Source organism: Manacus candei, unplaced genomic scaffold (assembly GCF_025592945.1).
Source record: "Manacus candei isolate 608988 ecotype Guabito, Panama unplaced genomic scaffold, ASM2559294v1 h1tg000028l, whole genome shotgun sequence".
In the NCBI taxonomy this organism is placed as follows: domain Eukaryota; kingdom Metazoa; phylum Chordata; class Aves; order Passeriformes; family Pipridae; genus Manacus; species Manacus candei.
In genome coordinates, this window is record NW_026138076.1 from 8762354 (window position 1) to 8780886 (window position 18533).

The following is an 18533-nucleotide window of genomic DNA, read 5'->3' on the forward strand; positions in this document are numbered from 1 at the left end:
CTCAAGGAAGGATATAAGAAACAAATTGCTGAAGAATGTGTGACCATTCCTGTACAAAATTAAGCAGTAACTTGTTTCCCACAACTTTCAGTAACTGTTGAGGAACCAAGACATTAATCCCAGTGGTTTTTATTGGTTTCCATGACATTCTCCTATAGACTGCACATGAACTATCTGCCTTCCCATATTTGCTGTCCAGAAAGAAAACAACCGTAATTCCCTTCCCTTCTGTTGTTCAAGTCATACTCACATGCAGCCTTCCTTGTACCCCTCTATTGAGGTCCCTCAAGTTTTATGCCATTGTTGCAACTAATGCAGTACCTCTATTCCACCTTATATTTTAGGACAAGCCAAGATAAGGGCCTGGAAATATCTACCAGATAAAGGTTGTACAGACCTAGCAGCAAAACTGAAAGAAAAAGTTAACTACTTATGGCTCTTCTGAGGGCTTCAAAAAGCCAAGACAGCCTTTGTGTACCACACATCACTAGGGTAGTGGCACCATTTTCCTACCAAGTACTGTTTGTTACCAGAACAATTACATGGATTACACTAAGCAAATTTTATTGTTCCTAGATGGAAAGATCTGAACCTGAATCAAAGTGTAGTGCTTTGTCAGTTCTTTCTGAAGTAACATTTTTGTTTTTCTTCCACATATCAATTAAAGAGATTCATTTGGGATTACTGAAAACGTTATCAGTTTATATGAAAATATTAAATGTGAAAACATGAAGTTGTGGCAGTTCAAATGATAAGAGGAACAAGTCTGCATTTTAAGTTTTCCATATATAAATCAGTTCATCACATATATCTAATTAAGACATTATAGCTAAAGAAACTATCATTCATTTCCCATTCTATTTTTATGGTAATGCTGGTATAGTTTGGGAATGTATCGTCTCTGCTTGAACCACTTCTGGAGTTCCATGCATGCTGTATATTGAGAATAAAACACCATGTCATATTTTGAAAATGGCATTTATGACCTATTTATGGCTTCACAGTTCAAGGTCACCTACAGGGATCATTACATCCACTTATTCTGCCAATTCATTCAACAGTTTGACATATTAACTAACAACGTTTTTGAAAGTATAAAGAACAGTTTGTCTTAGTTTAAAATAGATGCCCACTTAGATACATTGTTGAATTCCAAACTAGAAAAAAGTACATGATATTGTTGCATCAATATATATGATTTATAGATATATAGAATCATAGAGTATACTGAGTTGGTAGTGAGCCATTGGGATCATCGAGTCCAATGCTTAGCACTGCACAGGACACCCCAAAAGTCACACCATGTGCCTGAGAGTGTCATCCAAATACTACTTGAACTCTGTCAGGCTTGGGGCTGTGACCACTTCCCTGGGAAGTCTCTTGCAGTGCTCAACCACCCTTTGTGTGAAAAACCTTTTCCTGATATCTAACTTAAACCTCCCCTGACTCAGCTCATGGCATTTACTTGAATCCTCTCTCTGGTGACAAGTGAAGAGATCAGTGCCTGCCCTTCCTCTTCCCCTTGTGACAATGTTGAAGACCACAGCAAGGTCTCCCCTCAGTTTCCTCTTCTCCAGGCTGAACAAACCAAGTGATTTCAACTGCTCCTCATATGGCTTCCACTCCAGACTCTTCACCATCCTCATGGCCCTCCTTTGGATGCTTTCTAATAGTTTAATGTTCTTTTTATATTGTGGTGACCAAAACTGCACACAATACTCAAGGTGAGACCGCACCAGTTGCAGAGCAGAACAGGACAATCCCCTCCCTTGACCAGCTGGCAATGCTTTGCCTGATGCCACCCAGACATGGTTGGCCCTCCTGGCTGTCAGGGCACTGCTGACTCATATTCAACTTGCCTTCAACCAGAATCCACAGGTCCCTTTCCACAGTGCTGCTCTCTAGCCTCTTGTTTCCTACTCTATATACACAACCAAGGTTGCCCCATCCCAGGTGTCCGATCTGGTTGCCCTTGTTAAACTTCACACAGCTGGTGATTGCCCACCTCTCTGACTTGTCAAGGTCTCTCTGCAGGGCCTCTCTGCCCTTGAGGGAGTTGACAGCTCCTCACAATTTAATGTTATTGGCAAACTTACGAAATATTCCTTCAAGCACTATGTCCAAGTTGTTAATGAAGGTGTTGAAGAGAACTGGGCCACTGATGGAGCCCTGTGGAACCCCACTTGTGACAGGTCACCAGTCTGATGTTACCCCATTCACTATTGACTTCTGTGCTTGAGCCATGAGCCAATTGCTCACCCACTGTATGATGTGTTTATCCAGCTGTGCTGGACAGTTTGTCCAGAAGAATCCTGTGAGAGACAGTATCAAAAGCTTTGCTGAAGTCCAAAAAGATTACATCAACTGGCTTTCCTTGATCAACTAGGTGGGTTACCTTGTCATCAGGTTGGATAAGCAGGACTTCCCCCTCATGAAGCTGTGCTGGCTGTGACCAGTGACTGTGTTGCCCTCCAGGTGTTTTTCAATACTTCCATGATTTTACATTCCACTGAAGCGAGCCTGATAGGGCTGTAGTTCCTGAGGTCCTCCTTCTTGCCCTTCTTGAAAATTAAGATGTTAACCTAATATGATAAAATACAAGGGTATATAATTAACTAAGAATTTTAAGCATTTATTTGTAAAGAGATTCTTGCATTCCTGGAATAATTATTAAATTCTATATGAAAAATGGCTCTTCTAACTCTATGTCTTTATGCAAAACAAATGCTCCTTATAATTTTAAGCTCAAATAATTTTGTTGTTGTTGTTGTTGAAAAGAGCACATTTTTTACACAATGAACTAGAAAAAGATACTTAGGAACAAGCTATTAAATCCTACTACATGTGGGAAGGTGGGTCTAAATCTCTTGGACATTTTTCAGCCAGCAATATGTCAAACACTGGTTATGTTATGATCTTTATTTCATCTGAATAGCAGGAAAATTCTTACTGATTTAACTTAATTTACTATGCAAAGCCATTGGCAAATTTAAAGAATAGATTTATTAGAGAGTTTTCCTGATCCCTCTAGGGACAAATTTTCCCTTTCTTTTCAGAAAGATGTGCAGAGCTGTCCTACTACAAATGTTAACCTCTTAGCATCTACAGTAACAATACATTTTCCTTCTTCTTTCCTAATAAAAATAATCCAGGTGTTGAGTACTTTAATTATTACTTCTTAGTACTAATGACTCTTTGTACAAGTGGAAGTAATAACACTGAATTATCAGTACTAATGTTCTCCAACAGTGAAACTATATGGAATCAGGTACTGCTCAATGCTGTGAATTTTATTATTTTTAACAGCATATGTCTACAAGAAAACCCTTATTTGCCTACAGATGATCAATAGAAACAAGTGATGAACGAAGTCCTTTAAAGATATGCATATTGTTTACTAAGTACTAGCAAGTAAGACATATGAAGACCACATATCTGTATTTGAAAGTACATACAGGCACTAGCTACAGTTTGGTTACCACCTCTCCTGCAAAGTCAGGCAGAGAAGTGCTGTACTGTTAAACTCATCCTACCTTCTGATAGGTTCACAATGTGAGTTTAGAAAATCTCAGTTTAAGTTCAGGGTGGTTCCTTGCTGCACTTGTCAAACCTCACACCCTAATGATGCTGATATACTCTAAGGGACTTCAAAGCACTGATCACCATCCATTTCAAAAGGAAATGCGTGGCTCTTTCAGAAATACCTATAGTTTTTGTCTGGCTACGTTCATCCCAGAATCCCAGTGCTTTATAAACACTACTGAACATAGCACAGGTATAGACAAATAAACCAAATCCATCACACAGGGGTTCCCTTATGAAAGGCAAAAAAGGTCTTTCTTCTATCCTAGCCAGAAGACCAGAGTTCTGGTGACTGCTACACGTAATTTTTTTAATTACAATAGCTAATAACAAATGACAACTCCCTTATTTCTTCTGCAATATCAGCTGCTAAAACTAGTCTCTCTTTCGTCGCATTTCTCTTTGAGCAGGTTTCGAAAGTGGGATCCAGACCCACGTGTTCAGCATCCGGATGGGAAGAGACGCATGTCCAAGCCTGTCGTGCTCAGGAGCCATGGGCAAAAGGAGAGGTGCCTGAACAGGCTGAGGAAAAGAGGCTCTTGCTGAGTCTTCAGTCTTAAATGACAGGGTGGGATTTTGTGAGAAATCAGGCAGCTGGAAGCCAAGTATTTAATAGAATAGGTAAAGTGTATTCCAGCCCTGAAGGTACTCTTTGATTTCTTCTTTCGTCGAACAATTTTCCTGACCCTCCTGAAACTTCCCTTTCTCTTCTGCTGTTTGGCTCACTCTGCTCTCACCACACTTCTCAACTCACACCAGTTGCTCTACTTGTGAAAGATAATTTCATTTTATATTGGTAGAGCAAGGCGAGGCAATGCCCCAGACAGAAAGCTACAGAAGCCTTTGCTGGGCATGGTTTTGCGGAGACCTTTGCACCTCAGTATTTGTATGCACACAGTGTTTTCCTCTTTCAACTCAACCAACCCCAAATCAGAAGAAGAAAATATTTTTGAAAAAAAAATACTATGAAACTCCATAAATTAATTTCAAGCCAAAGCTGTTTGGGTCCCCAAAGTATAGGCAACAACACTGGCAACAATTGTAATAGGCTCTGCAGTGAGTAGTTCAAGAGAGTCAAGGTGATCGACAGCTCTCCCTCGGCTAATAACCACTGAAACTGAGCCATTTTTTTCTACTGGTGAAGTACTCCTAGAGAAGCTTAAAAGAGAGACACAAACTTCTTCTTTTTCTCCACTTTAAAAATACTTATACTATTACCTGTTTAGAGCCCTCTGTTTAGAGCCCTTTAGTGCCCCCACAGGGCACTTCTGTGCTTTCTAACCAGATTTTGGTGGTATATCATCGTCTGCACAATGAGGCATATGTCACCCTTGCAACAGACTTCCCTGCCCTTCTATTCCTTTTAAGTCATACAATAATTAAAAAAAGAAATACAAGTAAGATATGATATTGGAAAAAAAAACAAAAGGACTTTGTTTATACTCAAGAACAGTTCCTAAGACTTGAGGAGCATTTCTGAAATTGCAGAGGAAACTTTTCTCCATTTCAAAATCTAGATGTATTTTCACATATTCCTTGACTGATTCATGGAATAGTCAGTAAACTGATGGAATAGTCCTAAGAGATTTAAAAGGATTATACCAATTAAGTTAGTTTAAACACTGGCAACACATCAAAATCATCAAAGTTGTTATGCATTTCAGAAATCATAAAGTTATTTAAGTCTAAAACAGATTGTATATTCTGTTATAGTATATTAAGAAACAGCTGACTCCTTTTTTTCTTACAATAAGCTCTGGGCTGAAATCTATTCTTTGCCTACACAGTTTGTCTACACTTTTCCCCCTCAATAACAATAATCCATCTCTCAGCAGCATGTATTTTCCTTAATGCAAAGAGACTCACCAAGAAGCAATGCACTGATGTCTTTGGTGGAATTTGGTGCTCAGCATATGCAGCACTCAGATGTGCTATGAATATCAAGTCATCTCTAAATTTGCTCATTCCAATAGCACAAATCAGCAACATTCTCAACAGATTTTTCAAAGCAGTCATCACAGAAAAAAATTTTTAGTTCATCTTCCATGAACTCTAGTACTGTTTTACTATCGCAGCTATACAAATCTGTCTTCCTAAACTTATGGGAACATGTTCTTTATTCTATCACAAACAAGACTAATCTTAAAAGTTGGGATTTTTTCACTATTTTCTTCACCACAGCTGTGCTCCAACTACATTAGCGCTTTAAGTACAGACGGCCAGCCAGCTGTGCAACTGCTCTGTCAGCAACACAGAATCTTTTAAACCCGAAACAATAAAACGTTTAAAGATGTGTCAAACTCTTCAGTGGTAAACAGAATACTGAATGGGAGACACTGTTTGTTGGTTAATGATGGGGGAGAGATATAATTTCCTACCCATGAAAACAGATGAATTTTTTTAGGACTTTCATTGTCATACTAAGGCATCCTAATTTGCAGCACACAGCAGTGCGTGAAAAAAGACTCACATAAAAGAAGGCATAACATAACTGGGCTGAATTCCATATGCCTTTGTCAGGCAAAAGCCATCGCTCAATTAAAGAGCACAGAATTTGGCACACAGACCTTGAGCATTTGTCTAATATAGAATGATGTATGGTTTTCTAAAATATGAAAATTTGAAACTAACCAATTTCATCTTTCCATTTTATAAAAAAGTGGAAGTATGAATGTTTATATTCCTTCTATAATTCCAACTTCTAATGCAACTGTAAATATTATGAAAAGACATATAAAAGTTTAAGACTGCAGGCTCCTGTTTACAATCTGTCTGCAATAATATCTTGGGGAAATGCCTGACACAGGTTAATTATATATTGCAAAAAAATTACGTATATTTTTTATTCGGCTTTGAGTTCAACTGATTGAATTTTCTCTTGCTGTCAGCATCTAGGAACTGTGAACATGAAGAACTAAAAGAGAGCCCACAAAATCATCTAGATTAATCTGCCTCTCAGAGGCAGATAAATGCCACTTACTGCCAAGTAGAATGATTCTCTGGTCTGTGACTTTTCAGTTTTAAGTTTTACACAACGGACAAACAACACCTGATTTTTTTTTCTGAAAAAAATTGAAGCATTTAATTCAGTAAGGATTAAATATCCCCTATTAAATTTAAATTGCAAAAGGGGGCCATTACAGAAAACAGCCAGTTTCACTTATCTTTACAACATCAACAGTGCCATTCCATGATTCCTGAGTAACATTAAGTATAATGTCAGCTTCCAATTTTGATATCTCTAAAGTCATTACTACAATTCTTCCCAAGGTGACAAATTCCTGCTATTTGTAGAGACATATGGAAATTTTTTGCTGCCTTTTCTACAAAAGAATGCAAGAAGGACAGGGTTGACTTCAAGAAAAGTAAAAAAACTTCCCAGAAAAATCTCTAATGGGAAAGCAGATAAGGCAAAAAGACTTTGAGCTTAAACATAGCCCCATTTCCATATTCAAATGGCCCTTGCTTCCAAGATGATTTACAGGGTCAAAGTCCATGCAGCATCAGAGAGGTGCTAAGTTTTCTTGCTCATCTAACAAGATGAACAAGCCCTCAGATACCAGGAAAGGTTGAGCTGACTTCCCTATATATTTGTACAGAAGCAAGCTAGTGCAGGAGGAAGTTTCATAGTCTGGAACCATTTACTAAGTCAGACTGATACCCAGGAGTTAATCCTCATGATGGATAGCTTCATCACTCAGAGCATTTCCAGACTTTCACTATCAAATCTGATATGCCCTCCAACAGCCTCTCTGAGCAATGCAGGAAATATTGTGCACAGCAGTACCTTCTAACTAAATTCATTGCTACCTAGTTTCTGATGATGTATATGCATGCTTATATTTCATTCTTAAATTTCCCAGCGAATCTACGAATTTAGTTTGTAGGTGATAGCCATAAACAAAATGTTGGATTATTTATGAGGATGAAAAGAATATAAAAATCCAAGTATTTTGGTCAAAGTTTGGAAACACTGCTGTAGCTTTCCTAGGAAAATCTGTGTGCTTTGTTCTGTAGCTGTCCTTTGTAGGTCAGTCTCTCCTCCTGGGGAAAGCACCTATTTTCATACAAAAGTTCTGTTTAGTCAAAAACCACTTCTGCAGTGAGCATGCTCAAGTGTAATTTTCCATCAACCATAATACTAGCACAACAGTTGAGCCTGAAATTTAAATTCTTCTTAGCATGTACATTTTATAGTCTGATGTTTTTCACTCTACTGTCTAAACCTCTTTTACATGAAAGGATGCATCTCAAGGATATAGCTGATGCAGGGGAGAATAAAGTAAAAATCATTTACAGTCAAGGATAAACCAGTCCTTATTCATTAAAGCTGTGCTTTGGCAGCTGTTACGGTCTATCAGGAAAGGAACCTTGCAAACTAAACAAGGTGCAATACCACAGCACGAAAATTAGAATTGTTTGGTTGAGTCCTACCTCTGCATCTCCAAAATTTAATCAGACTCTTAATGTTAGTTTGGTATATTTTTCTTCTGGATTCCTTTTTTGGTGTTTAAAAGTAAAGAAGATTAATAAATATTTATAACAGAGATTTTATTTAAAATTAAATCTGCTGGTGAAAACTACCAGGTAGTCTTTTGATGGAGCTCAGTGCAGCAAAGCTACAATTTTCCCCCAGGTGCAGCAGAGTTTCAGAGAAGTATCCATTTTGACAAATGTGAGGTGTCCTCATAAAAACAATCACTTTGCAGAATGGGCTCCACTCATCTTGGAGCCCCAAAACCAGGTTCATACAACTAACATCATTTTATCAGGAATTTAATCATACAGGCTTCTGTATTAACCATTACTAAGGTAGTTCCTGTACTATGATACCACAACAGTAACCCTTCCATCAAGCTCATAGGCAGTAGTATTGGTGGCATAAAAGATGATTTTATGTAGTATTTAAAAATAAATACATAAATAAAGAATTAAAATGAAAGAGTATTTATTACCCAAGCCATTGAAGCACCAAGTATGCTGTATATTTCACAGAAAAAAAGTGGTTTCAGACAAGTCCTGACTTCCCTCCTTTCTTAGGTTTCTTCCAGAATGACTGAAAAAATTATTTTTTTCTCTTCTGGTTAGAGTATACATCTTTATGGAGGGTCTCCAACCCCCTGGATGGTGTCTGTACACCTGACAGCTCCAGCCACACACTGAGACACAGCAGAGGGGAGGGCTTGCTGTCACATGTTTTAGACTCTCAGATTCAAATTAGGTAGGACTTCTGGGTTTAGTAATTAACTGCTCTGTGATCCAGGAATATAAATTCATGCATCAATCAATTAGAGTTTATGTAGTCAAGCTTTTATCCCTAGCTATACCTAAATTAAAATATATCTGAAGCAGGCATGCAAGGTAAAGTAGCTTGTATACAATTGGCAGACTTATTTTTACAAAACACTTAATCACACCATGTAAAGATCAGTTACAGTTTGTCAAATGCCACCTTCAACAGAAAAAAAAATCATAATTTTAACATTCTTTATTGACAATATTTTGTTACAATGACAAGACTATTTTTTGAATGCACCTTTCTTAACTGGAACAATGTCTCAATAGCAGTAATTGATGTGAAGTCATTCTGGGATAGCTTTCTGTCCTGTGTCAAATGAGATACATAAATTCTCATGGAGTGTTTCTACACATGCTTCAAGCCCTAGTAATTTTTATAGAACTACCTAGAATCCTGGCACTCAGAAGAATTTAATTCAAAGACTAACAATAAGATTGCCTGGTCACTCTTATTTCATACTAGATTGAGGAAAATAAAAATCAAACCACCATGATTCATGTTTTCTACTCTTGCACTAGATCACCACTTTTCCTATTTTTTCTTGTCTCTCAGGCAATAAATACTTTCAAATGTCTTTCTCCCCACACACTACAGCTAAGTTAAAGACTGAGCCCTTAGGATTAAAGATGATTCAATACTGGTTTTTTCTACAAAATGTCAAAAAAAGCAAAAAAGCTAAGTTAAAGACTGAGCCCATAGGATTAAAGATGATACAACACTGGTTTTTTCTACAAAATGTCAAAAAAAGCAAAGAAATTTGTTCCAGAAAGTCACTTTTCTTTGCTCTCTGAGAATATTAACAGGAGTATTTGAAAGAGTGTCCTTTCTTACCAACAACAATTTTGGTCTATTTATCTATGCAGCAATCTCTTGCACTGTTGAGGAGGGTAATGAAGAAGAATGAAATGGGGGTAGAAAGCAGTCAACTAATAAAAAGGTAAGTGAATAAACAAAAGACAGAAAAAAAACTCCAATTTCATACTATATTTACAGATCTTAAACAAACTACATTATCTATATTTAGAGTTTGGCCTTCATATCCCTGCTGATCTACAGCTTACTAAACAGCAAAATGTACACATTCTTCATTTCTTTATGACTTTCATGGTAGGATACAAGTAAATCTAAAGCTTCACAGTGATCCATAAGTGTCTAAAACTTCGGTAACCACAGTCATGGATCATTGTAATTTCCTGCAGACACACCTACGCAGAGCCCTGTCACCTGTTATGCAGAAGTTTTACACTTCTTATATGAATACATAAACTGACTTTTTACAGACAACAAAAAAGAGACCAATGCCCAAGGCAAAGAAATAATGAAACATCCAAAAGTTATCTAGAGAATCCCCACTACCTTCAGGTTCAAGACAAAGCTCCTGCCAGCCAAACCTAGGGAAGGCATCTTCCCAGATGCTTGTCATGGTTGCTGTGGCCCTAAGTGTATAAGGGCACCGAGCAGGGGTCTCTCAGAATTATTTAACATCATGAACACAGCCTTCCTAACTTACCCTATCATCTGACCAAATTCTGAATGTTCAAATGAATAACGAAATTTTTAAAATAAGTGTAAATTCTTCCAGACCCTCCTAGGGAATGAGCTGACTGGAGATTCAGCTAAAACAGGTGATTCAATTCTACTGACTGTTTTCACAGAATGGTTTAGGTTGGAAGGGACCTTAAAGATCATCTCATTCCAACTCCCCCTGCCATGGGCAAGGACACCTTTCACTAGACCAGGCTGCTCAAAGACCCATCCAACCTGGCCTCGAACATTTCCAGGAATGGGGCATTCATAAATTCTCTGGAAAGCTGTTCCAGTGCTTCACTGCCCCCTGGGTAAAAACATTTTTTCCTAATAGCTAACCTAAATCTTCCCTCCTTCAGTTTGAAGCCATTCCCTCTTGTCCTGTCACTACACACCCTTGTAAAAATCCCTCTCCATCTTTCTTGTAGGCTCCTTTCAGGAACTGGAAGGCCACAATTAGGTAACCCCGAAGCCTTCTCTTCTCCAGGGTGAACAATCCCAATTCTCTCAGCCTTTCCTAATAGGGGAGATGCTCTATACCTCTAATCATCTTGGTGGCCCACCTCTGGAATCGCTCCAACAGATCAATGTACTTCCTGTTCTGGGCACCCCAGAGCTGGATTCAAGGGAGAGTCTCACGAGAGTGGAGAAGAGGAGCAGAATGATATCCTCGACCTGCTGGCCACGCTGCATTTGACACAGCCCAGAACATGGTTGTCTTTCAGGCTGCAAGCGCACGTTGTTGGGTCATGTCCAGCCTCTCTTTTGTTATGTAGCTGCAAATGTTAAAAACATGCTAGGTGAAATACATATTTTGTCTGGGCGTCCTTAAAAAAAAGAAAGAAATAGAATATATAAAGCCATCGTAGGAAATGTTTTGCCTCTATTTTAAGGTTTTCAGAAACTGGTGCAGTGTCATGGCTCCAGTGCTACTCTTTTGAAACACCAAATTATTCTTATATGAAGGAGCCTGCCTCTTTGAAACTGGAGATTTCTAACTTCAGCTTACATCTCCTGGATTTTGATGGAGGTAGGAGTGGAGAAGAACGGAATATTTTCTGGCTTGGTTACCCCTTAGAGGAGATTGGGATAACATTCTCAGCAGTTGCATGTTTTACTTTCTTCTAGGTTAGATCACAGGTATTACTGAGTGTTGGGTTTGGGAGGGAGGGAGGTGTTTGTTTTTTTGACTAAGTTTTTTATTATTACCCAGATGTATTATTGGAACATTCTCATGGGTTTGTGGGTGAAGAAATGTAGTTTGGAGTAAAAAACTATATCCTTACTGAGTTCCTTTTAAAGTCTGAGTGTATGCTGTCAAAATGTGCAAATTTGAAAATGTTTAATTTTAGTTGATAAATGTTTCACAGCTCCCTTTGCTAAAATTGGCAACCTACCTACCACATCATATATGATGGAACTATTACCCTGCTTTGGAACAGGGCTGGATCTTGAACCACTTGCCTCTGCATTATTATTTATAATCAACATTTAATAATAGCTATGTGTCTAAATGAAGCTCTTTTATTCCTCAGATAAGAGGATCTTTTCATGATTTTTAACCAAAGTAACCAAGGATATTTGATTATTCCCTTAAACAACTTCATCAGCCATCTCTATGACTAATACTTACTATATGTTCTATTCTGTTTATCATTTGATTTCCATTATTAGTGCAATATTGGAATTAGCTCTCCTTTAAGTAGAATAGATTGTTGCCCAGTGCAACTTCCCATTCCCCAGCTCTTTCTAAGAGTTTAAAAGTGTCTCAGTGTGGTGTTTCATCACAGATGTGCTCACAGCTCTTTGGACTGCTTTGGACTAGTCTTTACAAGGAAGCTGCATGCAGTTTCCTAAGTGAGGTTTTTCCCACTTTTCCCAGAGAAACCAAAAAAAAAAAAACAAACCCCCACACACCCCAAAAGTACTGATGTCACCTGGCATGAAGCAGAAGTGGCCTCTTCCAGCATTAGGCAGTCAGAGACCTCTTGGGTGTTTCATTTCACTTCAACACCAATAAGAGGCAGGTCATGAACAGCAAAGATCACAATGCGTGTTTCATCTAAAACTCATGAATAAAGCACAGTTCCTCTGAGACTCTGCTGTTATCATCATCATCATCATCATCATCACCATGGCTGGGCTTTGCGAATGAAGATTTGGGAAGGGCGCTACCCACATTTGTCACAAGCACAATGGTGGCTAAAAAGGCCAATACAAGACAGGCACATCCAGTTGCAAAAGGCACAGCAGAAAGACTCCTTAGATGGTATATTCTGCAAGACACGATTCTTTCTGCGTTGTCTTTTCTCCTCAAGGGTGATCCTGTGTTCTTTCTCAAAAGCATCAGCAGCGTTATAAATGGTGTGTCTTCAAACCTCCCGATTGGAGGCCAGAGTAGACCAGTTATGTTGATCAATATGGCCAAGGCTGAGATGTTGTTTCAGGGAGTCCTTGTATCTTTTCTTCAGGGCTCCTCTCATGCGGCAGCCAGTGGTAAGTTCACCATAGAGCACAATCTTTGGGAGGTAGTGGTCCTTCATCCTTGAGACGTGCCCTGCCCATAGCAGCTGTGTTCTCAGCAATATGGCCTCAATACTTGTGACCTCTGCTTGTTCTAGACTCTGCTGTTATATGGATTAGTAAAACACACATGAAGACAATATGGCAGTAGGAGGCAAAGGAAAGGATTCATATATAATCAGAAAGGATATAAAGAACATTTCTCTTAACTTGCTCTCAGACTTCTGAAGCAGTTAATGGCTCCTGTCTGACAGGCACTAACTTAGAAATTACTGGCAGATATCTGACACTTATGTATAACAGGATGATATTCTACCAAGGCAACTCTGTCAGCACAAATAGCCGTAACGGACGAAAAAGCCTTCACATTAACTTTACTAGTGGATTATTTGGCTATTGAAAATTGCCATATTCAATCTTAGTATGTTACCTTACTTATGTATTGTTGCCGGTGTATTTTGGTTCTGAAAAAATCTCCGGAGCAGTTAATTAGGGGTGAGATAAGAAAGGGTTTATTTGCCAAGGCAATAGGTGATATAGACGCACGCCCAGGCCGTGCCCGAGAGGTTACATTTTATAACATTATCCATCCAATCCCAGATGTGTCCACCCTTTGGCCCTTCCTCTGGTCCGCCCCGGGCCCTCCCCCTGAGAATTGGGTCTGGGGTCTTTTTGGGACCACCTACTTCATCATCTTCAGCTTCATCAGAGTACAAAGGGTATATTGTTACCTAGTTTTTGACCGTACTCTGTGGTTTAGGCCCTGATACGCTGTTCTCCAAACAGTCTAGGCCTTTGCCTTGACAAAAGACTAAACACTGCTACTGAATTCAGGGGTAGGTTGATATAGAAGGCATAGAATGGGGTAAGAGGGTTAGGGAATGTATAAACAAGGGAAAGGAACAAGGCACAAAGGGGTTTCTGCTTTTAAAACCTACCTATAAAATTTACAAGTCTTACAAATATTAGAAAAATAAAAAAACCATTAGGGGCTTAAGGCATCAGTATTCTAACATCAGCAATGAAAAGAAGTATTACCATGTAGAAAAACATCTCAGTTTAAGGTGTGTAAGGAAGTACTTCATTTTGTGACCTGCGTGCTGCAAAGCATGTGAAAAGGAAGTGAGTTGTTTGGAGCTGCTGCATGGCTAAAATAGCACCAGGAACTGCAAGGGCATGTATCAAATGTGCCTGGGGCTAATGGTTATAACTCCCTTAGAGCCCCAGTACTTTTGTATCTTTCTAGCATTGCCTTTCCATGACAGGCATCTCTTTTTGAAGAGGTGCTTACCTGGCATGTAACGCTATCAATCTTATCACTAAGAGTTGGTGTGTGGAGAAGGTAAAAAACTTTCAAACTTTAAGCTGAATAGAAAGCAACTTAGAGAGCCCTGTAAAAATTGTGCATTTTATGAACAATGAAATCCAGTGGAAAAGTCACTCAGTTCCTAAGTCACATTTAATAGTTCTGTTAAATTATGTTAATGTGACATAATGACAATTCAGGAAATATTTCAGAGCCTTTACATCACAAAAAAATGAAATCAGAAAACTATAAATATATCCATTTTTATGGTGATGAACATAATTGTACAACCCTGACATTAATAGCTTCTCCAGTTTCTGTGGACTGTGAACATCTGCTTAATAACCTTAAAATAATTCAAATAGCCTCTCTGAGACACACCATCCTCTTATTGTTGTGCATTTTGTTTTGCTGCAGGAGTCATGTGCCCACACAGATACACACAGGAAGATAAAATTGTCAGGAATAGGATAAATAAATCAGACTTTCCTGCTTAAATAAATACATTGTGTTTTCCTGAGCTAAATTTTTGCCTTTAGTTTGTCAGAGGTGGCAATATTCACTCTGTCTTTCATATTCTGTACAGGTGACAATTAGTAATCAAGGAGTCAATAGTAACTACAAAATGTGTTATTTTCTGAAAGTATACAATCAATCAACAGACTTCAATATTGATACCAAAAGTGATTACTTTGTTCATTTAATTCCCACTATTTTGATCCTGATTTTGCCTTTACGTTCTGCTGTGAGAAACTTTCATGTGAATTTCATGCCCTTAACACTCTAGGAGCAGTTTCTCATGTATTTATATTTTGATTGCTTTTTTAGTGACATGAAATACTTAAATGAATCAAGGAAATCAATACATAAACTGCTTTTTACTAACAGAAGCAAAAGGGAACCCACCCTCTTAGCTCTGAGCAAAAGTGTACTCACCCTGAAGGAATGCAAATTACTCTAGAAGGAAGTTTTGTAAATTTCACATTGCTACTCATCTTGTACTTTTTTAAACAAGTTTTTAAAATAAACACAGGGATGTACACAATGTGCTACTATGAATCATACCAAGTATGGAACATTTTGTAGGAGTTTCATTATAACTATTCTGGAAAAGGTCATACATCTAAAAATTATTCGGTCAAACCCCAAAGAATAAAAGATTGTCTTCTTGCTGTACAGGACACATTACTCTCCAGTAAAAGTAGCAGCATATCCATCTTTTTGGCTGAAAAAAAGGCAAAAAATTCAAGTATTAACTGTACAAATGCACTTGTGATGCACATAAAAAACAGTGTAACGTGTTCTACTGAAACAGGAAATTTTTTTTGTTGCTGAAACATCAAATGATCTCACTTTAGAAGTTTACCTGCAGATATGTTTACTCTAAAAAGCAAGACTTCAAGTTTACATATAATTGCACAAAACCTTGGCTATATAATGGTAATATGCTGTATATACTAGTGTAAAAAGTCATTACCTTATTGAGAAGCTGTTCTTAATTGTAGTTAGATACTACTTAAGAATCATCTATATTTTGAAAAATAGATAACCTGACAAATAAATAATTTTTAAAGGCAAAACAGAAGCAAAAATGGAATTTTGTACAGTCAATGAAGATCATCTGCAAATTTGGGATAAACTCACACTTGAAAATATTTTTCTTTAAGATCATGTAATTGAGAAAGATAAAGAATAATTAGAAATTGTAAATAACCGAAGTGGAATATTTCTGGTTAGGTTTCAAGAATTTGTCTCACAGTGAATGTTTTTCCTCTCATTTTGTGAAAAGATCTGTTCCAAGAAAATTTGAATTGTATTTGCCTGCTCCATGTCATGGCTACTGCAGAGAGGAAAATAGAGATAACTCTTCACTGTGATAAAATAGGTCCCTAAGAAAAAGATAGTATAGGAATTAAGTTAACATTCAAAAGATGTCCCAAGGGCTTTCCTACTCCAGAGCTGAAAGCAATTACACCTCCATTGCACTAGCACTACTGAATATACATTTTTATGACCTGCCCTCTGCTCTCTGCACTGACTTCAGATAAAATTCACCTGGCATGAAGTAGTTCTTATTTGGAATAGCCTGTTACACAACACTGATCACCTCCTTCATATCTCAGGGATCTATGGAAGATGAAATAACCAGTGCGTAAATGTGAGCTACTTGGAAACGGTAATGGTAAATGAGGATCAAATGAAAAACATGAATACACACAGAGAATGTCAAATACTACTTCTCTAGTAGTAGTAATAGATCTAAGGCACCTCCAATTATCTTATAAGTAAAAATTCTAGTCCTGTAGTTCTAAGAAATTCCAGTGTTGTGAACCTATGATGCTTGTATGGTCAGGCAATATAGTGTCTACTCTAAAAAAAATTAAATTAAGTCCACCAAAAGCTATCAAACGTTTCTGCAAATCCAGCAGAGAACACACAGCAATAGTGCATGTGTCACGTTCTGATATCTTGAAATAGCACTGATATCTTGATAAGATTTACTCAACATTTAGAACCGGCATTAAAATGCTGATAGGCAATATTAATAGTAAAAACAAAAACATACTAACAAAAAAGCCAAATTAAAGAAACACAAACCACAAACACACTGATTATTCTAATTATTTAGAAAATTGTCCAAACACCACTAGAAACTTTGCAGAGCTGAGGAACCGACTCCACTTTGACAAGCCATTACAATGAATGGTCACTTTTTAATAAGAAGTTTCACTTATTTCAAGTTCGAATACTTCTTCTTTCACAAGTCAGATACTGAACACCTCTTATCAAAATTTTTTCTCACTGTTATAAACAGACTTTTCAGCACTTAAATTTCTCCTTGATAAGTTAAACAGACTGAGATTCTTTAGAAATTTATTAAAGGCCTGTTTTCTAGTCGCTCTGTCTCTCTTTTTTTCTTTTCTGAACCTTCTCCAATACTTTTTTTTTTTAAATTATAGACTTCAGGACTGATTGTAGCATTGTAATCTTCACAACACCAAATACAAAGGAAATTTAGATACTAGCAAGAACATATAATGCCAGCATTAAACATCATCATCTTGACATGGTTTCTAAAGCTCATGTATAGCTTGTTAGTGGAAAAATGCACTTTGAAAAAAACCATTTGACATTCTTCCTATGATATTTATTTTTTGAAACCTCTCCCTAGGTCTCAGTTCTCTCATCACAACCTTCCCATTCTGTTGTGCTCCCCAATGTGGTTTCCAACGCTTCAGGTTGTCACTGATATCCCCTAGTGCATATTTTTTAAAAAATACATGCTCTCTTTTCCCTCTTTCATTCTTGCTCCCTGCTTTCCAGAAAAAGTTCATTTTCAGGAAGGAGCTTAGCAGAGTTTAAGTGAAAATAGTAATGAAAAAGCAGTCTTAAAAATTTTGTTTCTCTTAATTATTGTATAGCAGCTGCTTGCTCTCCCTGATTTGAATCCAGTGGACCCAAGTGAAATGTATTGTGGGTTGACTCACATGAACAAGGAGCTATGAAAATTGGGGAGGCAGATGGTAGAGGTGACACTGTGAGTGGACAGTGAGAGGCAGACCACCAACAGTAATTTACTAATGCTGGGCTCAGAATGCCAGCAAGAAAGAAGACACCTCAGCAGCAGTTTGCTCATTTTACCTTGTAAGATGCAGTCTTGGTGTTTTGTGGTAAGGAGGACACATCATGCCTACACAAGATATTTGGTACAGGAGAGTGGGCCAAGTCACTAGCAGTATGAGTTTGCAGGGGAAGGAGTTTGCAGTTTGTTTGTTTGTGAGGACAGCCCACAAATGAGGACAGAGGCATTTGCTGAAGCTGCTATAAGGCCTGGCCACCCATCACCTGATCAAAACTGCACCCTTCCATGTTTACCAAAGAACACTCGTACATTTTGATGAGAGCAGAAACATTGATTCAACAGCTGTGCTTGTTCTGGTGGCCAGCATTTCTGATGCTGGGGCTCTGTGAGGTCAGACAGACATACAGGCTAGACTACAGATGGTGAACAGCAGTAACTGTGTATCGGCCAAGTGTCACTTCAGCAGCTGGCTTGGTACAGTGGAACAGTTACGGGTCTCCTGAGGGGGAAATCACAGACTTTGAGGAATCATATGATCCTAATAAGCAGACACTAATACTCTTTACTATTAATTATATCTTACTAGAAATAAAGGCTGGGTTATTTCTGAGAGTTTTTTTCCTACATGCATTCTCTATTGATAATAAACACAGTATAAAGACAATCTGTGCAATATCCAATATTGCTCTACTCCAATGACCTGTGAAGAAATG

The 18533-nt window shown here is 38.0% G+C and overlaps 1 protein-coding gene and 1 long non-coding RNA gene across 3 annotated transcripts in view; one reads left to right on the forward strand and one right to left on the reverse strand.

Annotated features, from left to right (window-relative positions):
* The window catches only part of LOC127472228 (uncharacterized), a 49584-nt gene extending 37472 nt beyond the window's left edge, over window positions 1-12112 (forward strand). Inside the window, exons 2-4 of the long non-coding RNA XR_007904917.1 lie at window positions 3993-4203; window positions 9745-9818; window positions 10837-12112. This is a non-coding gene — a long non-coding RNA (uncharacterized LOC127472228). The remainder of the gene's footprint in view (window positions 1-3992; window positions 4204-9744; window positions 9819-10836) is intronic.
* GABRA4 (gamma-aminobutyric acid type A receptor subunit alpha4) overlaps window positions 2531-18533 on the reverse strand; it is a 119484-nt gene continuing 103481 nt past the window's right edge. The window contains exon 12 of one of the 2 annotated variants that reach the window (XM_051790011.1): window positions 2531-2582. In XM_051790011.1, coding sequence (XP_051645971.1) covers window positions 2570-2582 — 13 coding nt within the window. In that variant the 3' untranslated portion in view covers window positions 2531-2569. The remainder of the gene's footprint in view (window positions 2583-18533) is intronic. The other variant, XM_051790018.1, reaches the window with a different exon arrangement.